The following is a 22,947-nucleotide window of genomic DNA, read 5'->3' on the forward strand; positions in this document are numbered from 1 at the left end:
TTTTTAAAATAGGGTTGCAGTTATTTTAAAATAAGTCCTTTTTAAAAGAAGATTTCAACACCCCCTAAATTTGAATAAATTTTAATTGAATTAAACCCTTACTCTGCCATGAAATTTTGCCAATGTGTTCAATACCTCAAGAAAAGAGTTTTCGGAAGTTCCAGGTGCATTTTTACGGAGACCATCCCAGAATCTAAACAATTTCTGATCAAATAAATAGCTTAATTTTTTGGGCGAGTTTGGCCAAAATCCAGATTGAACAATGTTTGGAATGGTGAACGGGTTATCAAAAGCACCACATTCAAGACATCTTGTTGTGAAGAGACGAAGTGAGTATTTTCCTGAAGAACAAAAAAACTTTTTTCAGAATTTGAAAGATCATCAGAATAACTTCTTTCAAGAACAAGAACAACGCCAATAATTACTAAAAGATTCTTAATCTTATATTGGCAAATCTCAATAACCTGTGAATGACACAAAATTGATATGATCTCCAGGAATTCTTGTGACTTCTTTTCCTTTACAGCTGGAGCAAACCTGCGGTAACAACGGTACCATACTACCTATAATTCGTAAGGAAATTCAAATTAGGTTTTCAATGAAAGCTATGAAAGTTATACAAATTTGCAGATAATGTCTATCATATCATGATGTGAAAAATTAAGCACTGTAAAGATGTAAATAAAAAACTTACTCTTTTCATTTATGGCTAAGTTGTCATCAAGAGTTTCAGATGGTATCATTGATCTCCTGAATCCATCGACATAGCCTATACGGTTATGGAGGGTCTCAAATTTGTGTCGTTTTTCATCACAAGCTGTGCATAAATCCTTTTCAAAGCAATCAAAACATTTTATTGAAATTGGATTTTCATGGCAACAATGACAAAATCCTTCATTCGAATACGAATCAACAACAGCTAAAAAAATGGCTTCTCTTTCATCTTTCCAATGCTCCTCCTCATCTTTCTTGCGTTCACTCCAAGTCTTTTTTTTGGGATGCTTCTTAAGCAGGTCATGATTAACCAAGCTTGTTAAATTTAAGTCCCTCAGTTCTCCAATTTCTAAAAAGGAATTAGCAACCATCAAACCACGAACATAATCCTTGAAATATAAAGTGGAAAGTTGAATCCTCTGAACACTTTTTTCTTATTTCATTATTAAGGATATCACTAAAACTTTTTTAGGAAATTCATCCTAAGATATTATTAAGGTATTCTTAGCTTTTAATCCAAACCTAAACTACATGTAGCACGTATTGCAAACTCCAAGCTAAATTTTGACATTTACATTAAAGTATCCTTAAAAGTAAAACTATTCTTCCTCAACAATAGGCAATCTGTAGGTAAAAAAATTCTTAGGGTCAGGTACCAAATTTTATGATGGTGATTCTTATAAAAAAGCATTGGTATTTACTCATTTGATATACCTTCAGATGGATTGTCATGTGTATCCATCATACAACATTCTGTATCAGAAGCATCTGATTGTTTTTCTAGAAGCAAACAAAAGAATTTAAAAATATCCTGATCCTATTTTATGGCTATAACTTTAGTAAAACAGGGAACCAAAATCATCAAAACTGCCATCAAACCTCATGGCAAATACAGCCTCTAGGGTTCATTTAATAATTCTATGGTCAATATCTATTTTTTTTAGGAAGACCCTCTTTCCCCATTAACCATGGGTGAGCCAAAGGATTTTTGTTTGTTATGACATTATAGCTTTGAATGTACAGTGTATACCTTCTTGTGTATTTTGTTTCATCTTTCTTTTTTGTCCAGCAAATGGATACGCTCTTGATCCGTCAGCATTTCTTTTCAACCGAATCACTCTTTCTTTTTGATTTCGCTGCTTCCTTTTTCTTGTTTCATTCTCCATGCTTTCATCATCAGCATCATTACAGTAATCATCTTTTAAGCTTTCAAGTCCTGCTAATTCAATGCCTTGTACTTCGTCTAATTCCAAAGCTTCTAAAGATTATTACAGTAAAATTGTTCAAAATGTAGTAGATACCCTAACATTAAAAAAAAAAGTTTTATCAATGAGGGTAATTTGAAAGGTTCATTCATAATTAAACAGAGGATTTAAGTGAAAAGAAAAACTGAAAAACCCTAATAATTGACCCATAAAATAATGGTTCTGAAAAAGTGGACTGGGATACAAATTACCTAATAAAGGCCTCTCCTAAAAGCCAAACATTATTAAATAATCTACTTACCCAAGTCTCCATTACCAAGGTCACTGCTGATACCCCTCTCCATTTTGATTTTCCTGAAGGGAGAAAACAAACAGTGCATAAAACAGCTTCCTACAGGTAGCAGAGGGTGTAGAAAATTTTTGAATTGGTTTGCCACAGCACAAGTAACTAAAAAGCTACTATGCAGATGGAATGATAAAATCAATTAAGTTTGAGAAATCATTTTAATGATGATGTCAAAGGAATTTACTATATGGCAGTTTATATATTATAGCATTCAAAGTACTTAGATTTTCAATCAAACCAAATGCATTTAGCAATGAATAGTCTATTCAAAAAAAGTAAAAGCAAAAATAAAACAGCTCATCAGTGAATTGAAATTGTAATGCTTGATCTTCCCTGTCCCTATATCATTCTGAAAAAAAAAGAGATATTTTACAGAAACTTCTATGTTAAAAAAAATATATACAAATCTTTCCTAAGAACAACACTAATTCATTAGAAAACCTGCAACTCTAATTCTTTTGACTAGTAATTACTAATTGGTTTTCTTTCTAGCAAAAAATAGAACTGGTACCAGCCAGTGCTTATCGAATAACTTCTAACAAAAATTGCAATCAAATCAAACAAATGTAATCGAACACGATCAAATAATTGCAATTCGAACACAATTGAATCTCGATTGAATGGCTGATTCCTGGGTAATATTCAATTGTGTTCAATTGCGTTTGAATACGGTTCGATTGATTCGATTGATAGTCAACCATGTTTGGTTGGTTCGATTGATCTTTGTTTTTTTTCAATTACAATGAATTATATATTCCACAATTTTGATTGCCATTATTATAAATATTTGATGTACGACTGAACAAGTACCATACAACAGCAAATAAAATCCAATTCAACAAAATTAAATTGAATCAAGCAAACGTAATCCAATACACTTGAAAGTAATCGGAGCAATCAAACGTCTCTTTCTCTCCTTCTAGATCTTCTAATGAAAATAGTCTTTAAAAAATCAAACATTGAACTATCAAAAGTTTTTATTTGAATCGCATTGTTTGTCAAAATCAAAACACAGTCAACAACAAAACAAAAACACAAAGATGGTTTGTTGGGGTCCTTCTTGGCCAGTGGTGTTGATTCGTTTTCTTGACAAATTCGTAAACTTTTTGAACGACCCACAGCATGGCCCGAACATGTTTGGGCCAGTTCAGACAGGTTCAGACTATATTTGGGTTGCAAAAAAGTGTGACTAAATTGCCCCAAACATTTGTTTGAAATAAGACAAGCAGTGTTGGTAAAAAAATCTGGAAAATCTGGCCCGAACATACCCCAAACATTCGGGCCTGTGCAGGCCATTTCTTAAAAAATATTAATCCAGAGGCCCGAACATGTTTAGGCCATGCCGTGACGTGGTTTGTCCGCCTTTTTGATTACCTCCTATCCTCATATCCTTACCTATCAAGAGCACTCCTATCGCCAACGCACTTGCAAAAACCTCTCATTGATTGACCTTATTTTATAACTTTATAGATACTTGCTCTAAAAGTCGAGGAATGATGAAGATCCTTTGTCACTGTTTGAACTAACTATTTTTCATTTGACAGTAAACAAACATTTAAAACCAAAGAACTTGATCAACTTCCAAGCATCATTATGATGCGTTCTCCCAAACGAGTAAATATATGTGCAAAACTGCTTCACTCCATATATAAATAATTCACTTTGCAATAATTTTTAAGTATAGCTATAATACTAGGCCCCGCGTGCTCGATAGGATTGATCATCATCGGACAATAACAGATCGATATATGTGATCAATTGATTACAAATTATCAATCTGGATATAAAAGGATCGATAGAAGATTTAGCCATAAAAAAGTCTTGAGTATCGATCCTTTGTTGATCATTTATCGTGCTAGTATTCCAATCAAGTATATCGATTAGTTATCAAGCATAAATTGATAATGCATCGGTCATAAAATCGCTTAAATTTCAAGCATATTGATCATCGATATTATAACAGATCGATGTATAATCGATAACTGATCATAAAGCTTAAAAAATCTTGAGTATTGATCTCCTATCCCGATTGATAAGTAATCCATCGATCACATATTGATCCGTCCTGAACACTGTCAGATGATCGATCCTAGGAGAACGCGCCGGGCCGGCGGCCTGGATAAATATGAATGTCATCCAACCTACCTTGAATAAGGTGAAAATTTCAATTGTCAATTATGTAGTAGTCATCCAGGGAATCGTAACCGTATGGCATATAATTCTCATCCAACAACATCAACCATATCCTTCCATCCAAAACAAGAGTAGTAATCTTTATAGTTTCTAGTTGGTTTGTTGTCTGTATACAATCGAATCTTAATGAATTTATAGCATGTGCATTATGTTTAACTGTTGACAATTCTTTCTAGCTCTTTTCTCTAAAATTATTAAAACTAAAAGAATGTCAATACCTAGTCATAGCTAGTCCAGTAAGTGGTAAGTAAAAATATAAAGAGTAAAATGCAGTGAAAATTTGCAACGACATTTAGTCTAGCAGCTAATCTACCATTTTATTTCCGGGAACGATTACGTCATTCTACATGCCTCCTCGTTTACACTTGTTTAGATGTATTTCATTTAAATGATATAGTCAATTTAGATGTATTACATCTAAAGCTACACGGAACGTCTTTAGATGAAATACATCTAAATAATTTCGGAGTCTTGCCTGACGAATGGCTACCCTTCAAATCATTTCAATAATTTGCCGGCGACGACATGCGACTGAAAGTTAATTTTGTAGGAAAATCTTTTACGCTCAAAACGGTCGGTCTCGTATTTTCGAGAAATTTCCTTGAACCACCTCAAATTTACCATTTCACTGGATGCATTTTCTGAACCAGGTTCAAAATCAAAGATTTTCCTAGCACAGAACACAGCTAGATATTAATCCCGCAAAAAAAGTCATAACAAAGACTTTTTACAGCGCGGGAAAGCTAGCTACGCTGTACACACATAACCTAAAGATTTTTTAGCGCGGAGAAAGCTAAGTTTGTCGTGCACACCACGGAAACGCACGCCACATGCATACAACCCCTGGTAAAATAAAATCGAGATATGACCAAAAAGAAAAATCAGTTCCGATCAGAAAACTAGATTTCACTTGAAGAAAGGGTCTTTGTTTTTGTATGTACTAGAAGGGTTGGGGTGGTTCAGCTGAACCATTTGAACCCCCTCAGATCCGCCGCTGTTATAAAAGGCATGGCCACAATGGCGTTGGTTTTTTGGTTGTTAACGATGGTTGTTTTATCGCATTCGTCGCACGTGAGAAAAACAGTAGAAACGTTGGAGAAACAAAACGATATTGAGGATTTATCGACAGGTTTACCAGTCATGATCCCATATGTGTCTACCTGAGCACCGTCTAGTTTAAAGCTGAAAGCTTGATGTTGTGTGGTCTTAGAAAGGCTATCATTCCTGTTGATAATTTTGATTTTTCAGTTTTAGATAGAGGTAAAACTTGCCAAGTGACTCTTTTATTGTCGTGATCAAGCTTTACGATTTGTTCACCGTTTTGGTTGAGAGCATTATTAATGTCTTGAACGAGAATGTCAAAAGTGTATTTTTTATTCATTGTGACTTTAAGAGCATAGTCATCATTACCTATTTGATAGGTTAGAATAGTATTGAATTTCGGGTGAGTCCAGCTTGGCCACAGTTTCAGCTCTTGAAGCTCTATTTTTCCATTAGGGAGGTCTTCAATGTTTATGGGATCTAATTTTGTTAATATGACTTACATCGTCGCGTTTCTTTTAAATAAATGAATTTTCAATATAATTCAAAAGCACACTATGCTCCATCAGGAGGATTTAAGGAGAAAATAACAGGACAAGACTTGTCAGAGCTACGTATTGTTGTGCAAGATGACAATCAGATTTTAACAGGGTTCGACATCAAACTGGAAGGATCGCTTTTTGCTGCGAGCACATATCGATATATGAATCATGGAAATTTCTACGATGCGGGAGGTTTTCAGAGCGCAAGGAGTGCGTATAACATGCAGCACGACCCTCTAAAGCTTACGCCAATTTTAGGGGTTGATACTTGTTCTAAAGACTGTGGGGTGGGTTTAAAGGCCTTACCAAACAAAAGGGATACGCAGCTGAACTTTGCTGTTTATTGCGCTACATCGGCTCTCGGAGTGTCTGTGGAGCACCTCAACGCTAAGCAGCCCCTCGTCAGAGCTCTTTATCGTTTCCATGCCTATTATCATGTTAGAAGGATCTTGAGGCGGAGCGCATTCGAGCTTACACTTACCTTGTGTTGACCTCGCAAGCTGGGACGCGACATGGCATACTCGGAAATGACGCTGAGGCAATAGTAGCTCAGCGATTGTTTCACGACAATTTATCAGACGGCATTAACAAGTCGGTATCGTTGCAAAACGACGTCTCGAGATATCAAAACACGTTGAAATATGCGCGATCAAGCTTAGACTACAGCGTCGGCAAAGGTCTTTACATGTTGCCGTCAGATATGCTGTTGAAACCACTTAACCAAGTCATCGACGGTTACAACGACAAAATTGTGATAAACAAGTCTGGGTTTAACTTGGGAAAGTCTGCATTACCAAAACCGTCTTTGGTGTTTTTGAAAAAGACACCGCAGATTTTAGCTAAAAAGTCATTTATCTGTGGTTAAACACAATCGCCTGTCAGCGAAGCATGTCTCGCTAGGGAACAATGTCAAAAGGGTTCATACTCTTGACGATCACGAGGATGAAAAAACAGCCATCATTTTAGGAATTAGTGTTTTAACGCTTTTTTGGTGGTGGTGGGTACAATAAGCGATAGCCTATTAGCGTTGCGATAGAGGTAAGGAACAGCCATACGTGCTGACTTGCAGCAACGACAGCTTTTTTGAGAAAGTTTAAGGTGGCAGCGATGATCGATCCGATGACCCCTGAATGGTGGTTGCCGCTTTTGTTGCGAGTCTACCTAGGACTCGGGCTAGAGCTTTTAACTTGTTTTTGACCCATTCTTTGACTGTGTTTGGATTTTTGGAAGGAGCTGAAGATCCTCCTATACTACCACTTCCTGCTAAAGAGGTGACAATAGTTGAAATAAGCAATCCAACAGCAGTCAATATGGCTGTTATAGTTAATCCATGTTCTCTAAAAACGAGCTTGACTTTTTCTCGCAGGCTCAGATCATCTTCACATAGTTCATACAGAGTGTCTCGAATACGAGCAATTTGACTCGTGAGTTCTTTTCGATTTTGAGAAGCAATTTCAAGCCTGATTTTACGTTCTTGCTGCAGTTCATTCAATCTGGATTTGAGTTCATTTTGTTCTTGAGGATCTTGAGTGTTTTTGAGTTCATCGCGTATTCCCTTAATTTGATCGTCGACTTCTGACAATTTTGAAGCATTATTTTGAAGTTCAACTTTAAATCTCGTCAGTGCTTTGTCAATGCCGAGAAACTTTCGCATGTCTAGGTCAGTATTGCAACTGAAACTACTTCTTTAAGGACTTCTTTTAGCCTTTGCGATGTAATATCTTCCATTTCAATTTCTGTAGGTAGCTCTTTGAGAACAGATTTGATTCGACTTTTAGCCGCTTTAGATGTTTCGATTCCAAGGAGCCTTTGAGCAAGGCGGGCACCAAGACGATTTCGAAGCGTGCTTTCGGATAGGAATTCCCCGTTAGACTTTGTTACGTTTGTATACTCTCCAGGTGATTTTTCATACTGTAGAACGTCGTTGACAAGTCGAAACTTAGATCTTTCTTCGGAAGATATTTCGACTTGAAATACGCGCTCTAAGGCATTGACTCGTTTTTCTTTTTCATTGAGATGTTTTTCACGCAGGTGGAGTTCTGCTTGTGTAGCTTCATTTTGTATTGTATCATTGTGTTTTGTAAAACTAGTCTCATTTGCTATGTTGTCGTCGTATACATCGTCATAGTTATCTTTTCTCTGAAGAAGAGGAATTTGTTCTTCATCAATGAAATCTGGTTCTATCATTTCTTTTATAAAATAAATGGTAGATATAGATCCTTACAGAAACAGGAGAGTTATAAAAGCTGCAAGGGCACAACGACAACATGTGGTTGTTACTCACAATCCAAGCTCTATTGAACCGGGACAAACACTTCAGGTTAGATTTCCTAACCTGGGAGAACACGATGCTATTGTTCCTGGTAGCTTTTTTATCCGTTTTGCGCTGAACATCAAGGGTGATAAAGACAAGGCAAGGAGCGTTGTGTCAAACATCGGAAGAAAAATCATCAAAACGTTCAAGATCTACTTCGACGGAAACGAAGTGCTCTCGATCAACAACTATGATGAGATCATGACGTATAAAGACTTTTGGCTATCTAAGAAAGACAAATCAAGACGAATTTTTCAAGGCATTCATACAGAAAATGGTCTCAAATTTAAAGGCAATTGCTATAAAACATATGGAAATCGCTTTAGAATTACCATCGACTTTGAACTGTTAAACGACATCGGACCCTATCATCAGGCGTCGCTTGCCGACTTTAACGATAAAAAGGTAGTCATTATATTGTAATTTTATGCCCGACAATACGATGGAATCGAACTTATCTCAAAAGATCGTGGATATGGAAGGGCAATTACGTTTTTGTGTTTGAACCAAAATCAAATCTTTTTGAGTATATTGAAAAATTATCCAAGTTATTTTCAGGCGAAGAAACGCTGTTTATCGTAGATGATATGATAGCTGATGAAACGTTGGATAAAAAGCGTCAACCGTTGCTTGAGCTAGCAATTTCAGGACGACATAAAATGCATAGCCTCTGGCTTCTTACTCAAAGTTACACAGCAATCCCTAAAAATCTACGACGTCAAAAAAAGCAGCTTTTTGTCTGGTATCCTAGCGAAAAATCAGACATTAAAATGATTGATGAAGAGACAAATTTGATGAGCTCTGAGGATTTGAATAAAGTCAAAGAGCAGCTCAAACGTGAAAAACATGCCTGTCTCTATGTCATGCTGGAACACCCGAGATTGTTCAAAGTTCTCTCTTAAAATAAATGGACAAGGAACAAACATCAATAGTCACTAAAAAAAAGCATCCTGGTAGAGTTGCTCAAGGGCATAAACTAGCTGAGTGGAACCGCAAGAACAAGGAAGACTTGCTTAAGAACAAGAATCAGGTGAGTTCAAGTACAGCCTCAGGTACCAATGAAGTGAGTCCAAGTACTTTTTGAAGTACTTTTTCAAGTACTTTTTCAAGTTCTAACGTCTATGGTGTAGGTGCTGTTATTGTATTAGCGGGAATTGCAGTTGTTTTTCTCTGGAAACGCAACACTCCAAATTCAACGCCAAAACCTGTTGCGAAATCAGAAAATGACATTTTTTGCATGAACTAGCATAAAGATGTCTACAATCGATAGTAAGGAGATCATGCAAAATTTAGGTGTTGGAACAGTTGTTGCTGGAGTAAAAGTAGGAATCGATTATTTCAGCGGAAAAAAACCAACATTTTGGAGTTTTGGGAAAATGGTTGCTATTGGAGCAGTCGGAGATTTAGTCAATGATCAAATCAAAACAAAAAGCTGGTATCCATTTAAAGCTTGAAATAAATGGCAAGTTTTGCAGTCATGGCAGGCGGGGCGCTAGTTAACGGCCTTGCATTTTCTGGAACAAACTTTATTTTTGGACAACTCGGAGATCATGGCAAAACAGAGATGAAGCGTCACAATCTTGCTATGGAACAACTCAGCAAAGCAAGAGATGAATATGCACGTTCACGCCAGCAAAGGCTTGATTACATCAACAAAACACTTCGTGATCGACGTCATGCCGACCAGACTTTCACCGATCTCAGGGGTGCAATGCAAAAATATTATGAAGTGACTGGAAATCACTTTCGGTGGAATGACTTTAGTTAGGATTTTTGCTTACAAATATTTGTAAAGTTGTAGCTTAAGTAGTCTGCGGGCTTACTTAAGATTCGATTTGAATTTTTATGCTGCTATATCAAAAGCTGTCTCAAACAACTCGAGCCCTTCTTCATCTAAGTTAAAATGGTTCCTATAAAAATCGTAATTCTTCACTTAAATCACGCCTTCTAAGTGTGACTCATTAATTTTTTGGATATGACGCTCAGATTCTTTGCATTTATTCTCGTATATCAAACATTTTTCGCACTCTACTTGCTTCGACAAACTGTTTCCCATTTCTTTGTTATATATTTTTTAAGTACAACTTTTGAGTTTTTCAAATTTTCTACAGTACTTACGTTGCTTGGAATGAGAAATAAGCATGTAAGCATATAACATTCTCTAATTTCTTCAACTATTGCTTTGGCTGCTCTTGCTGCTCATGCTGATCGCCTAGCGGCTCAACAATATCAGCCGCTACACCTTTTGTGCGCCCTATGGGTAGACGGCTTTACTTTCGTGGTAGTTCTTAGTTTGGTTGGGATGGAGATATTCATGTTGCTGCGTTATCTTAATATCTTTCAGGTAGCGTTTTTACGCATGTTTTGCCGTTGTGGTAGGAAGAATGGCTGACATGATCCGAGCCGTTTGCAGAGATAATATTTTTCAAATCCAATATCAGGCAAACATCTCTTCCGCAAAACCATTCTTTTTTGTCAGAGTCTATCAATCTTTTACCAACTCAGGAGGCTTCTGTGTATCTTCAGGAATCAACATAAGCTCTTCTCGTACAAAGGCCCTCTGAGGACCTTCGTCGAGGTAATATAAGACGCGTTGTCCTGGATTCTCTATAATGTGATCTAATCTAAACGTCTTTCTCGACCAGTTATTATCAGTTGCACGTCTTTTACTATCACTATTTTCCTCCCCAGGCTCAAGCAAATATCGATATAACCCGTCAGTAGAAGCGACTTTCTCCGACTTATGGCTTGATCTTCAAATCAACGCTATCAAGCTTAACTGCTTTCGCAGGCGTCATGCCAACACGTTCAAGCTTGGTGCTGTTCAGCTTTGATGCAAACATTTGCAGATTTTTTACCCAGATCTTTGAGTCGCAACTCTTGCGCGTCTTGAGGTTTAAATAACTTTACCGCTAATTGCTTATTAAAGTTCTCTACAAAAGCAGTAAAGTTGTGGTGATATTTTGTGACAGCACTTTTTACAGGCACGCTATACTCTTTCATCAGCTTCAAAACATCGCCTTTAAATTAAGTTCCAGAGTCAACGTGGAGTTCATCTGGATATTTTAAAGGCCCTTTTCTAATGTCTTTAAACATCGCTGCGACCTCACTCGCCTTTTTTGTTCGCAAAGGTCTACTTGTTTTGTATCCTGAAGCAATATCAATAACATTTTACGGTGTATTTGTATGTATTTTGATAAACTTTGTCGTGCGGCAAATACAGTAAATCAGCTTGATGTATTTGATTTGGTTTTGTAACGTAAAAATGAGCATAGTTAATCTTCTTCGGCTTTGATAAATGAATTTGCCAGAGAGCTTGCTTTGCTAGCCAAGTCTTTACTACTTTAGATGGCTCTCCAGACTCTTTTTGCAACAACTTGATGGCTTTGCGCCCCGTCCAAAGATTCTCAGGCTGATAATAAATATTGCTTAGCGTTTCTTCTGTCATTTATTTGTAGTGCAAACACGCTACAAATTACAATTTTTTCAAGCTATCACATTTATTTATTAACAACCGTCTCAGCATGATCCGCTAGAGCAACACGCTCAACAGCATCCCAGGTCATTGCCGCTAAAGATACACCGACACGCGTAACAGAGTTTTCACCCATTTGTTGAATCATTTTTGATCCTATTTTTATCGCTAAATTATCACAAAATAGTTTGTTTGCTGATATGTTTATTTTGAGCTTTTCAACATTAATTATATAACGACCTTTAATATAGGGTATTTGATCAACTAGAGCTTTGAGACCTTCAGCATACATTTCAATGACCACAGGACATAGGATTTCCTAACTCTAAGGCCTCTTGCTTGTTGATGCTCTTTGTTGAGCCGCAGGCGATTTTGACTGGAGGAGGATTTTGATACTTGTCAAACAGCTTATCAACAACCTTATCTGAGCTTTTTCGAGTCTCTCTACAGTCCATGGGGTTTTTGAGTTCGCAATGGACTCTCCGTTCTTAATTTTTTCTAACAAAAAATCACGCTTGTTAATATCACTCTGATCGCCTAGCGGCTCAGCAAGAGCAGCCGCTGATTTTTCTATTTCAGAAATCAATTCAGATATAATATCATTTGCTCCTGTCATAGCTTTTATTATAGACTGAAAGCGAAAATAAATTACAAAAATTACAACATAAACTGGTAATACGAAAATTGCTTCTATGATCATTTTATATTTTTAAACAGTTGTTTTCTATGGTCAAAACTCTGTTTCTAGAGAATCCCCATGGATTTTTATCTTCGAGATCCATTGATGATTGTTGATGCGTGATGTTATTATGTGCGATAGTTGTTCTCGAGTAATCTTTATGATTCATGCTAACACTCCATTGCCCTGGCGTTTATTGCTGAATTTCGATCGAATTGACGGTAACCTGAATGTCTCTTTGGACCAGAGCCACCTGACAATTGTCAGCAAGACCGAAGTCTAACCAATCCGTGTTATTCAACTCAACTACGGGGGAGTGCGCACTCATGCAAGTTTTACAACCAGGATATGAGAGATCTGCAATTGCTTTCGCACTGCGTGAGATTTGAACTCGGGACCTTGTCTCTATAAAAATCCTCCTTTTCTATCTCATATACAAAACTATCTGTATCCATGTAACATAATTTAACCTTGCTTCCATACTTTGGCTTCATATAATCATAATGAAACTCATACATCAATGTCTTACTTAAATCCAAAATGGCTTGCCCAAGATATGCAGGCTTGTTCATCGTGATCTCAGTCTTTCCCAATTCCACACCTATTAAATGTTCACTAAACCGTATACTGTCCTTAAAATTAGGCTTCATGACATATTTTTTATACTTTTCCTCATTCGTTGCCAGTTTCATATCTCTGTGATTTCGAATTTTCTCCATCGTTTTCCCAAACACGCTGTTGTTCATCAGTCCTTCTCAAACTCGTTCTTAGCCGCTTTTCTTAGCTCTGTGTTCTTCATAATATACGGCTCTAACCATGTGCTCTGTTCAAACTGAATCACTCGGTTTACTTTCTTTAACATTAGGCCGCGTTTTAACGCTTGATCTAACGGCTTAATATGCACGACGTATTTTCTCTTGTTCTTTAAATTCGGTACCAGTTTCTCCACCTTTCCAATTTTCATCCTCTCAGCCAAAAACGGAAGCTCATTGTGGCTATTGTGAAGCTCTTTAGGATAGTCAATATCAACCTCCAAGATATATCCTTTTCTGTCTTTTTTCACTAACTTTGCTATATTTTCAGGTGTAAATTCTTCTACCTTTTTAACCCATTTAAAACCGTGCGTTGGTAGCGAATGCGTCTAGACAATACAAAAATTGTAAAAGGGGTTACGCACGATACGAAAATCTCGTGTTCGCAAGCGAAAGGTTTTTTACACTACATACCGTAGGATTGCTAAACTTCCTTATATTCCCAGCGAAACTTTCCGATTACTAGTGTGCAACGGAAAAGGACCAAAACGCCACAAAAGTAGATTTAACACGATTTTTGCCGGAGACGCCTAGAAGCGAAAAGATCCCGGAGATGGGGCAGGTATGTTTTCCCGGGAATGAGAAAGTTAGCCATTTTTTACGATACAATTTTAAAAAGTAGTACCCAGCCGTTTGCGTGATGCATGATCGGGAAATAATTCGAGGCATGATTTGGGCTATTTTCGCGATACTTGCGTGGTGAACAAACCTTTTTTGGTAATTTTCATGATTGTCACGAGAGCAAGGAAAATTTCTATCAATGCATTTTAAACATGTAAAAACTCTGGTGAACCAAAAGAAAGTTGATTTTCTATTTTCAAAACAAACTGCTTTTTTGAATTTTTTATCAACTCAAATATCTTAAAATTTCGACCTAAAATGAGAACATCATAAAGATTTTTTCCAGTTTGCAGAGTGTGGCACGTTTGCTCGAGATCTCGAGTGCACAACTCGAAAAAAGTCGAGTGGATGTGCAAAATTCGAGGTTTTCAGGTGCAAGTGCAGATGGTTTTTTAACCTCGAGTGCAGAGCTCTGCTATTTTCTCCTCAAGTGCAGCTAATTTTAGCAATTTTTTGCCTTTTTGGGCCAATTTCCGAGGTATAGGTGCACCTTCTCAGGACCAAAATTTATCAGGTGCGCTTTTCCAGTGTGGAACTTGGTATTTTCGAATTTTTCCTCGAGTGCAGCCTTGCCATACTCTGCAAACTGGGATTTTTTGAGAAAAAAAATGTCTTTTTCTTATGATACTTTGTGCAAAGTAACGGAATTTCGTTCCGTCTTTTTCTCTGTTCTCTTTTTCTTAAATCAGGGGGCAATGTATATCTACAAAAATTGATCTTGTTTATCAAAAATTGAGAATATTTTACAATAAGAAAACCAAAGGAAAATTTATATTTTCAAAATAGATGAAATATTTTGCATATACTTCCATATATAAAATATTGGAAAAAAGGTTTAATATATATATAAAATATTGGAGAAAAGGTAAAATATATAAAATATTGAAAAAAAGGTAAAAAATTATAGCATCCAAAAGTTATATTTTTTGAAATGCATGCCAAAAAGTAAAAAACTTTCAAAACAGGGAAACAATTTCAAAATTTCCAACATACACTTTGTTAAATATAAGAACAATTTTATAAGAACAACGAGGCTCAAAATCGCCAAAAAATAAGAACAATTTAAGAACAATGCTGAGCCTGAAAACTACTCAATTTCAAGCAATTTAGGGGTCAAAGTAATAAAAATTGGGTATAATGCCTAAAATACCTCACTTACATCCTATTAATAAGAATATTATGATAGAGGCTCAAAAGTGCAAAAAAAAAAAAAAAAAGAACAGCCGAGGGCTCAGAAAAATTTTACTGGTTCTTATATTAAAAAAAGTGTAATGCAAAAGAAGAAAAAACAAATCTCATATATACTGGGAAACATTTTCATAATCTGAAAGAACGTTGAAAGGAAAAAATTCCCCTAGCAGAAGGCATTTTATAATTTTCAAAAGCATGCTGCAAAAGCAAAAAATGTCACATAATTGGCAATCATAATATGATACATCATAATACCAAAATATGAAAAAGAAAAAAAGTCGTCATGTCAGGATATTGCTTAAAAAAATTTTCAATTGAGACGAAAATATAAAAAAGTAGTGTTTTCGGAAACCAGACTAGTCCGCAGACTATGGGTTCATCAATATAGTTCATTATAAAAAAAATCAAGTTGGATTTGTCAAGATTTGTTTGTTAGTAGTTGATACATTATAGTATATTCAGGGCTTCCTTCTTACTGTTTGTACATAAAAGTTATCTTTAAAGTTCTATTTCAATGATCTTATTACTTAAAAAAGTTATCAAAAAAATCAAATAAAATTTTTTTTTCTGGCCGGCCGCATGAAAGCTTTTTTCCTTAACCCGCATTCCGGAAACACTACATTTTTTTATTTTTGCCTTACAGCAAAATTTTTCTACATTTTTAAATGCATGGAAGAGAATGTCAAGTTCACGACAAAAGTTTTCCACATTTTAAACGCACGGGGAAGAAAATGTCCAAATTCACAGGAAATATTTCCACGTTTTAAACGCACGTGGAAGAAATGTCCAAACTCAAAGCAAAAGTTTTCCACGTTTTAAACGCACGTGGAAGGAATGTCCAAATTCACAGCAAAAATTTCCACGTTTTAAACGCACGTGGAAAATAATGTCCAACTTCACAACCAAAAGTTTTCCATGTTTAAACGCACGTGGAAGAAAATGTCCAAATTCACAACCAAAGGTTTTCCCACGTTTAAAATGCACGTGGAAGAAAATGTCTTTAAATTCACAGCAAAAGTTTCTACGTTTTAAATGCACGTGAAAGAAAATGTCCAAATTAACAACAAAAGTTTTCCACGTTTTAAACGCACGTGGAAGAAGATGTCCACAGCAATAATTTCCACGTTTTAAACGCACGTGCAAGAAAATGTCCAAATTCACAACCAAAAGTTTTCCACGTTTAAAATGCATTTTAAAACATCAAGGGAAATTCAATCATCAATGTACTGTATCAATTAGTAAATTTTGCTCTGGGTTTAAATTTTAAATTCAACCACAACCATTTCCTTGGCTTGGGTGCCACATTTAGATATCTACCATCTGTCTGACCATCATTATAAACGATAAAAAAGTGAGTTCAAACTTTTTTGATGTTACAAGTAGGTATTTAATTTTTCAAAGCATGGTCAGATTTATCAACAAATATTCAGTCACCTGCCTTGTTAGAATTTGTGTAAATATACGGGCAAAATTGAAGTTAGTTTGTTGTGTTGTGAAAGTTGATAAAATGTCCTGTTTTTCAAGAGATTGCACAATCTCGCATGCCAAACCAAACGAAACATCGCAAATCCAGGAAGGAATTATAAAGAACTTCATCATCAACCATTTCTTGTAACAATCATACAAAAATCATGATCCAATTCAACTCATTAAAGCATAAAAACCAAAGAAAAATAGCGAAAGAGCAGTAGCAACCAGTTGTTTATTTTTGCCGCCATCTTTATTTTGACTGTTGGAAAGCAGTATGGTCCGATCAACAATACGCTTCCGAGCCGGGCGACGTTTCCCGATTGACAAGGAGGATGGAGCGCCGTGCCCATATTTTCTCGCGACGTTTCTTGAAGAAATGACGTCTTCATCCTACTATAAAAATACTCTACTGTTTTTGACGCCGGAGCTCGATTTAAAAAGAGATTTGGAAAAAATCCATTACGTAATGCTTCCAACAGACAGTCGGGTACAGGCGATAATTCTCCATATTGGGACTTAAGACAGTTGCACACGACGACGAAAGTCTGAATGGAAACGAGGCTGAAAAAGGGTAAAAATCGATTTTATCACTCCGCATATCAGTTTTTTTTGTCTAGTCTATCAATGATCTCGAACTTTTCGATTCTATGGATCACCAAACGGCTTCAAACAAATATGACAATTTTCTGCCACTTCATATTCTCTCTTTAACACGTCTGTCAGCTCTATCATAGGTTGCTGAGGATAAAGCGCTTTGTACCTCTTATCTACCGGCATCAAAATACTTTCAAAATCTGCATAAAGCATGAAAGGTACCTTAAATTGACACTGGCCATCGTGAAATTTTAGCCACTTTTCTTCTTCCGTAGGCATCTTAACCCTGACTTCTCCGTGATTTGAACAATATTCATAGTGCTTTATCTCTTGCAGACTCTGTACGGAAGCCGTTCAAACAGTTTATGCAATAATGATAAGCTCCGTTGTGTTTCGCGTTCATTGAATTGAGCAACCTAGATAGATTTTTTCGCCGCTGTGTAATGTCTATTTTCTCCTTCTACGATCATCAATAAATTGACCTGCCTACTACGCCTATTATGATCTGATCTACGAGCTACGTAGATTCTACCACCTTTAGAAGCATTTTTACTTTCATTATTTTCTTCAAACAAATACATTCTGGCGGTTCAATCTCTTCAATCTCATACACAAAAGTACATTTACTGCAATATCACGGCGGCCTGGCAGGGGGTGCAGGGTGTGCAGTGCACCACCCAGAAAGACCTGAGAGGGGCGCCAAAAAAGCTTTTCAAGGGGGCGCCAAATTTTTTTTTGATGTTTGGTTGGGCGATTTTGCGCCTTCTATAAGTGCAATGTAAATTTTTTTTCGTCTGCGGCGCTTCGTTTTATTTTAAGAATTTTTTCAAAACTACTATCAACATTAAATTTCGAAAAGTCAAAGCAAGAGAAGTGTTGTGTATCCACCAGGGGTTAAAGAGGATGCTCACACCAAAATGAGAGATTGATCGAAACTGCTCGCTGTGGTTTTTGTGGTCTTATGCGGACTAACTTTCTCCTTTTTAGAATATCTTATAAGCTGTTTGACCTTTCTTACACTAAATTTTTTGCCTGCGGCGCCAGAATTACAAAGAACCCTTATTCTTGCCAACTTTTGAATTTTTGAGGCCTCTTTCAGCCATTGATGATCTTTAATGGAGAGTACAGTAAAACCAGGAAAAAACAAGGAAATAGATATCAAATTATCATTACCACCACCTTCGTATAAATAAAACTTTGTTAACTCAGAGATTCCGGGCGTTACTTTCAACCAGTCACTGCTCTTACCAGTTTAATAGTTTCACTTAATGGTATAGGGCGCAAATAAGGACAAAAATACCAGGGGCGCCAATTTCATAGTTTGCACCACCAAGAAAATTAAACCAGGCCGCTACTGCGAAGCCGTTTGCGTGATGTCGTGATAGGGACATTTTTCTAGCGTGATTACGTGATTTAATAATTTTTTCTTCGTGATTGCGCGATTTAAAAGATTTTTGATTCATGATTAGGACTTTTTTCAAAGAGATGCGTGATTTCTCAATTTTTTTACTGGTTTACGTGATCGTGATTGAAGACTAAAAATTGCGTAATATCGTTATCAGTTACCGCTGGGGGAGCCTCATTAATGGATTTTCATAAGTGAGTTTCGACAAATAAAATTGCGTGATATGTAATATGATAACAAAACTTTGACTTTTAATTTAAAAAATCGTATGAATTTTCACGTGAAAGTGTGGTTGTATCATATTCAAAGATGGAAATATTAATATTATTTTTAGGGCCAGCAAAGAAGAGTAATTAAATATTTGATACTTTATTTTCGCCCCTTTTTTCCCCTGAAAGACTTTCGTGATTATTGCTTTTGCTTCAATTTGTACAATGTAAACACAAAACTAATAAATGGGCAGATATTTACGTGTTTTCATGTACAATTTTTAATTTCGATATTTTTCACTAAAAATTAAAATCGTTGGCAGCTATATATCAATACAAAGGAATTCTTTTTTTCGGCTAGTGCAATGGAGTCTCCATAACTCAAACACGCACGGGAAAGTTTATCTAGAGAAATTTCTAAAATCATTGACAAAAAATGTGGCAATTTCTTGAAAAATCCCTTCCCCCAAATATCAGTGTTGATGTAAACTTTTTCTGAGCATGGTGGCAGCCTTTCCACCCAATATTAGCGAGATTATGTATCGGAGATATTCTACGGCTACGGTTGCGGGGCTGCCCGTACGGGTCGTCACCAAAGGCGACATGTCGTTGTCTACTTTGCTTTGTACGGGAAAAACACCAAAACACCGTAGAAGCAAAGTCGACATAATGCCGTACAACAAATATCGAACTTGCTTTCACTCGCCATTACTTACCTTACTCGCCATTACCCTCGCCACTTCAACCGTAGCCGTAGAGAATTCCAGATACATAATCTCGCTAATGATATTAGAGGGGGAGGGAAGTCTTGCCACAATAGTTAGTCACAGATTGTAGATATGCAGTAAGTTTTATAAGGCATTGTTAAATGAAGGGACTATAAAACTATTTTCGAATTATGGAGACATTCGGCTTTAGAGGTTTGAGTCCCCACCGTAGATATTTTTCAATATTTCAGCTAGGAATATTGTGGGGTACTAAGTCATGGGAAAATGGTTTTCCATTGTTTTGGTAGTGCTCTTCAGCATTGAAGGTAAGACATGGATCAATGGTGCATTTACTCTCTTATTTTATAAGAACGTCCAAAATTTTTGAAGCCTTGAGATGTTCTTAACTTTTCGGATTTCAAGCCGAAAAATATTCTTAACTTGTTCTTATTTTAAGCATTGTTTGAGTATTTTTGTTAATTTCCCTGATAGAACAGGTGTTTTAGAGCCCACGAAGCCTTAAAATGTTGTTAACTTGTTCTTAACATTTTTGCCACACGGAAGCTTTATGTTCTTATATAGTTTGTTCTTATAAAAAAAACGTGTATTTCACTGAACTTTTTGAAATCTCAGTTAGTGAAATTTATTATGCACAAGTTTCAAAGATTATTGATGAATTTCCTCTATAATTTTTCATGAAATCCTGCTTTTCCGTATAGACTAAAAAATGTTCTGCTCTTTTTCCTTTCAGCCGTTTCCACAGCAAAGGTGTTTGGTTGTAATATCAACAGTAAATTCTTTCAAAAAACAGTCCAGTTATCTAGCTGTTTATTTTGTGATTGCAACGTTGACGCGAATGAAACTCGACATACGGTATGCTCTAATTGTCCGTCAAAAGGTGATCCAATCAGCGTCGACTGTCCATTTTGCCAACACCCATTCAACACATCGATCAGAATCGATCTAGGAAACACCATAGATATATCAACTCAATCGAAATGTGTCTCTTGTCAATGTACAAAGAAAGGGAAAGTCATCTGTCAATATGCGGGATTTAAAGATCCGATTTGCTGCGACCAAGATTGTCCTTATTGGAAGATAAAGAGGTATCCTAAAGAGAAATGCACCCATTGTATTGCACCTTTCACAAGAGAGAAGAAAATGCCAGGAGAACATTGGTTCATGTACAACCCAGATTATTTAGCATGCAATTGTCTTAAAAATGGATATTTAGTATGCTTCAGCAAACGCCAATACACTTCTGTTGGAAGTTTTAAGCAAATCAGATTCAGTACTTACACCATGAAAATGATTGAAGAATTATTCCAAAGTCCAGGTAATTTTAATTGTAGGGAATTACGTTATCGAACTTGGAATATCAGATTGTCCAACTGATCTTTTTATGGTATCTTTTCCCCACATCACTAAACATCTGGGACCCCACCCCTCACTGATGGAAAAATAAATCACATACATCGCCCCGCTGGATAAAATATCGAATAATATTCCTATTGGATAATCGAAAAGAAAATTCAAATAATCAAATTTGTAAGTCTCTTCTGAAGAGGTCCTTATACACAGACATTCGTTAGACGCGATTCGGCCCAATCCACTTATTGTTGTATTATACGAGAAACTTTTCGTTTGTACTTTCGACTCTCGTTTATTCGAACTTTTATTATTCGAATCTTTTTATAATCCCAACTTATTCTCAGTTCTCTATAGTTCGAATCTCTCTGTTATCCGAACAAATAAGATTCCCACTTCGAGTTCGAATTAGCGAGTGTCAACTAGTTAAGCGGCTATCAATTGCAAAACGATACCATACAATTTTTCTATTAGATTGTTTTTTCAAGAATCAAACGATCAAGCACCGTTCATCTCAATTCATTTCTCTTTACGAATTACCCTACTGCTTACAATGTAGTTGTTATTTTCGTCAATTGATCTGTAAGAGAGACTACAATACTAAATGTGAAGGTTATGAAGGATGCAACCAACTTGCTAATTCAACCAAAGTTCAAAAATGTAAATGTTTATTTTTGAATTCTAAAATACTTAAAACTTCACTTAGTCTGTTCATGAGTGTATCTCATGTAACGTAGCGTAGTTATTGCCTCTACGAAAATGAACTTAGAAATTTAGTAAGGTATCGGGTCTGTTTACAGACAACACTTCAACCAGATCGCTTAGTTATCCACTTTAGATTATGGGATTTGTATTTGACCTGAGGTATACAAAAATTACAAAATTCTCCTGCCGTATTACAAACGAATTGTGAGCTACACTACACAAAATAGATGTAATAGATGTAAAGCTTTAATGGGAAAAACGGTGGTTAACTTTACATCTGTAAACTCGTGAGCCAAACTTTAAATTCTTTTTGACATCAAGGTTGTATCCATAGATTAACATCTAATCTAATTTATGCCCACCAAAATAATGTTTCTTTATTATGTCTAGCTTTTGTATGGGCAAGTTGATAAATGAATACAGTAAACTCGCGCTTATTTGACCTTCTATAATTCGAACTTGTTTCCAGTCCCCGCTAAGGAGAAACCTTCTAAAATACTTTCTATTATTCGAGTTTCTCTGCTATTAGAAGAAATAAGACTCCCCGTGATTTCCCTTGAGTTCGAATTAGCGAGGGTCAACTGTATTCTGATAATTCTATTTAGATTGCAATTCACCGGCAAAGTCTTTATGTCCTAGTGGGATGTCCTTTAGATGGCGCTCAAGTTATTGTCTTTTAAAATGCGATCCGAATAGACGGCAACCGGTATTTATGAAGATGAAGAAGAGATGGTGTGAGCACGTTATCCAGAATGATGGTTACTGTACACCTTGTGATGGAGGTATAAGCAGCGTACCAGTAGAAAATTTGTAACGGCAAAAAAACTGATGAAAAATCATTTGGTGACCAATCTTTTAATCAGCAAATTTGTTTGCCGGTTATTGATTTTTACCGAAAATTAATTTTTGCCGACAAATATTTTCCACTAAATGGATCTGAGATTATTTTGTACTTTCTTTTCATTGTTTGAATGCTTTGGTGCTAAATTTCAGGTTCATGTACTTTTTACGACAAAATATTCCCATAGAAACTAAGCGAGATGCAATGATTGCACAGTTTATTGGTATTTTCATTTCACTGTAAACCAACGTTATTCAATGCCTCATCCGGTTAAAAACTCGTCGGTAAAAGTATTCGTCGTCATATAGTGACGAAATTTCAGTAAATGACTTAAGTAACAAACACTTGTTTCTTTCTATCGGTTTTTTAGATAGGGATTCATTTTTGGAAAAACACAACGGAAGCCTTACAGTCTGCAACAGAACGAAAGAGCTGCTTTGGAAGTCAAGTCTTTGCAACCGAGTTATTGAATGCTCTGATAAAGAAGATGAAATAAATTGCCCGAAAGGTGAGTG

The 22,947-nt window shown here is 36.2% G+C and overlaps 1 protein-coding gene across 3 annotated transcripts in view; it reads left to right on the top strand.

Moving 5' to 3' along the window:
• LOC136803405 (uncharacterized) overlaps positions 1 to 22,947 on the top strand; it is a 46,980-nt gene that overhangs the window by 11,617 nt on the left and 12,416 nt on the right. For 2 of the 3 annotated variants that reach the window (XM_067060123.1, XM_067060124.1), the window contains exons 5-8: positions 20,270 to 20,854; positions 21,361 to 21,546; positions 22,197 to 22,373; positions 22,803 to 22,940. In XM_067060123.1, the coding sequence (XP_066916224.1) occupies positions 20,270 to 20,854; positions 21,361 to 21,546; positions 22,197 to 22,373; positions 22,803 to 22,940 (1,086 nt within the window). The remainder of the gene's footprint in view (positions 1 to 20,269; positions 20,855 to 21,360; positions 21,547 to 22,196; positions 22,374 to 22,802; positions 22,941 to 22,947) is intronic. The other variant, XM_067060125.1, reaches the window with a different exon arrangement.

Source organism: Clytia hemisphaerica, unplaced genomic scaffold (assembly GCF_902728285.1).
Source record: "Clytia hemisphaerica strain Z4C2 unplaced genomic scaffold, Clytia hemisphaerica genome assembly, whole genome shotgun sequence".
Classification (NCBI taxonomy): Eukaryota; Metazoa; Cnidaria; class Hydrozoa; order Leptothecata; family Clytiidae; genus Clytia; species Clytia hemisphaerica.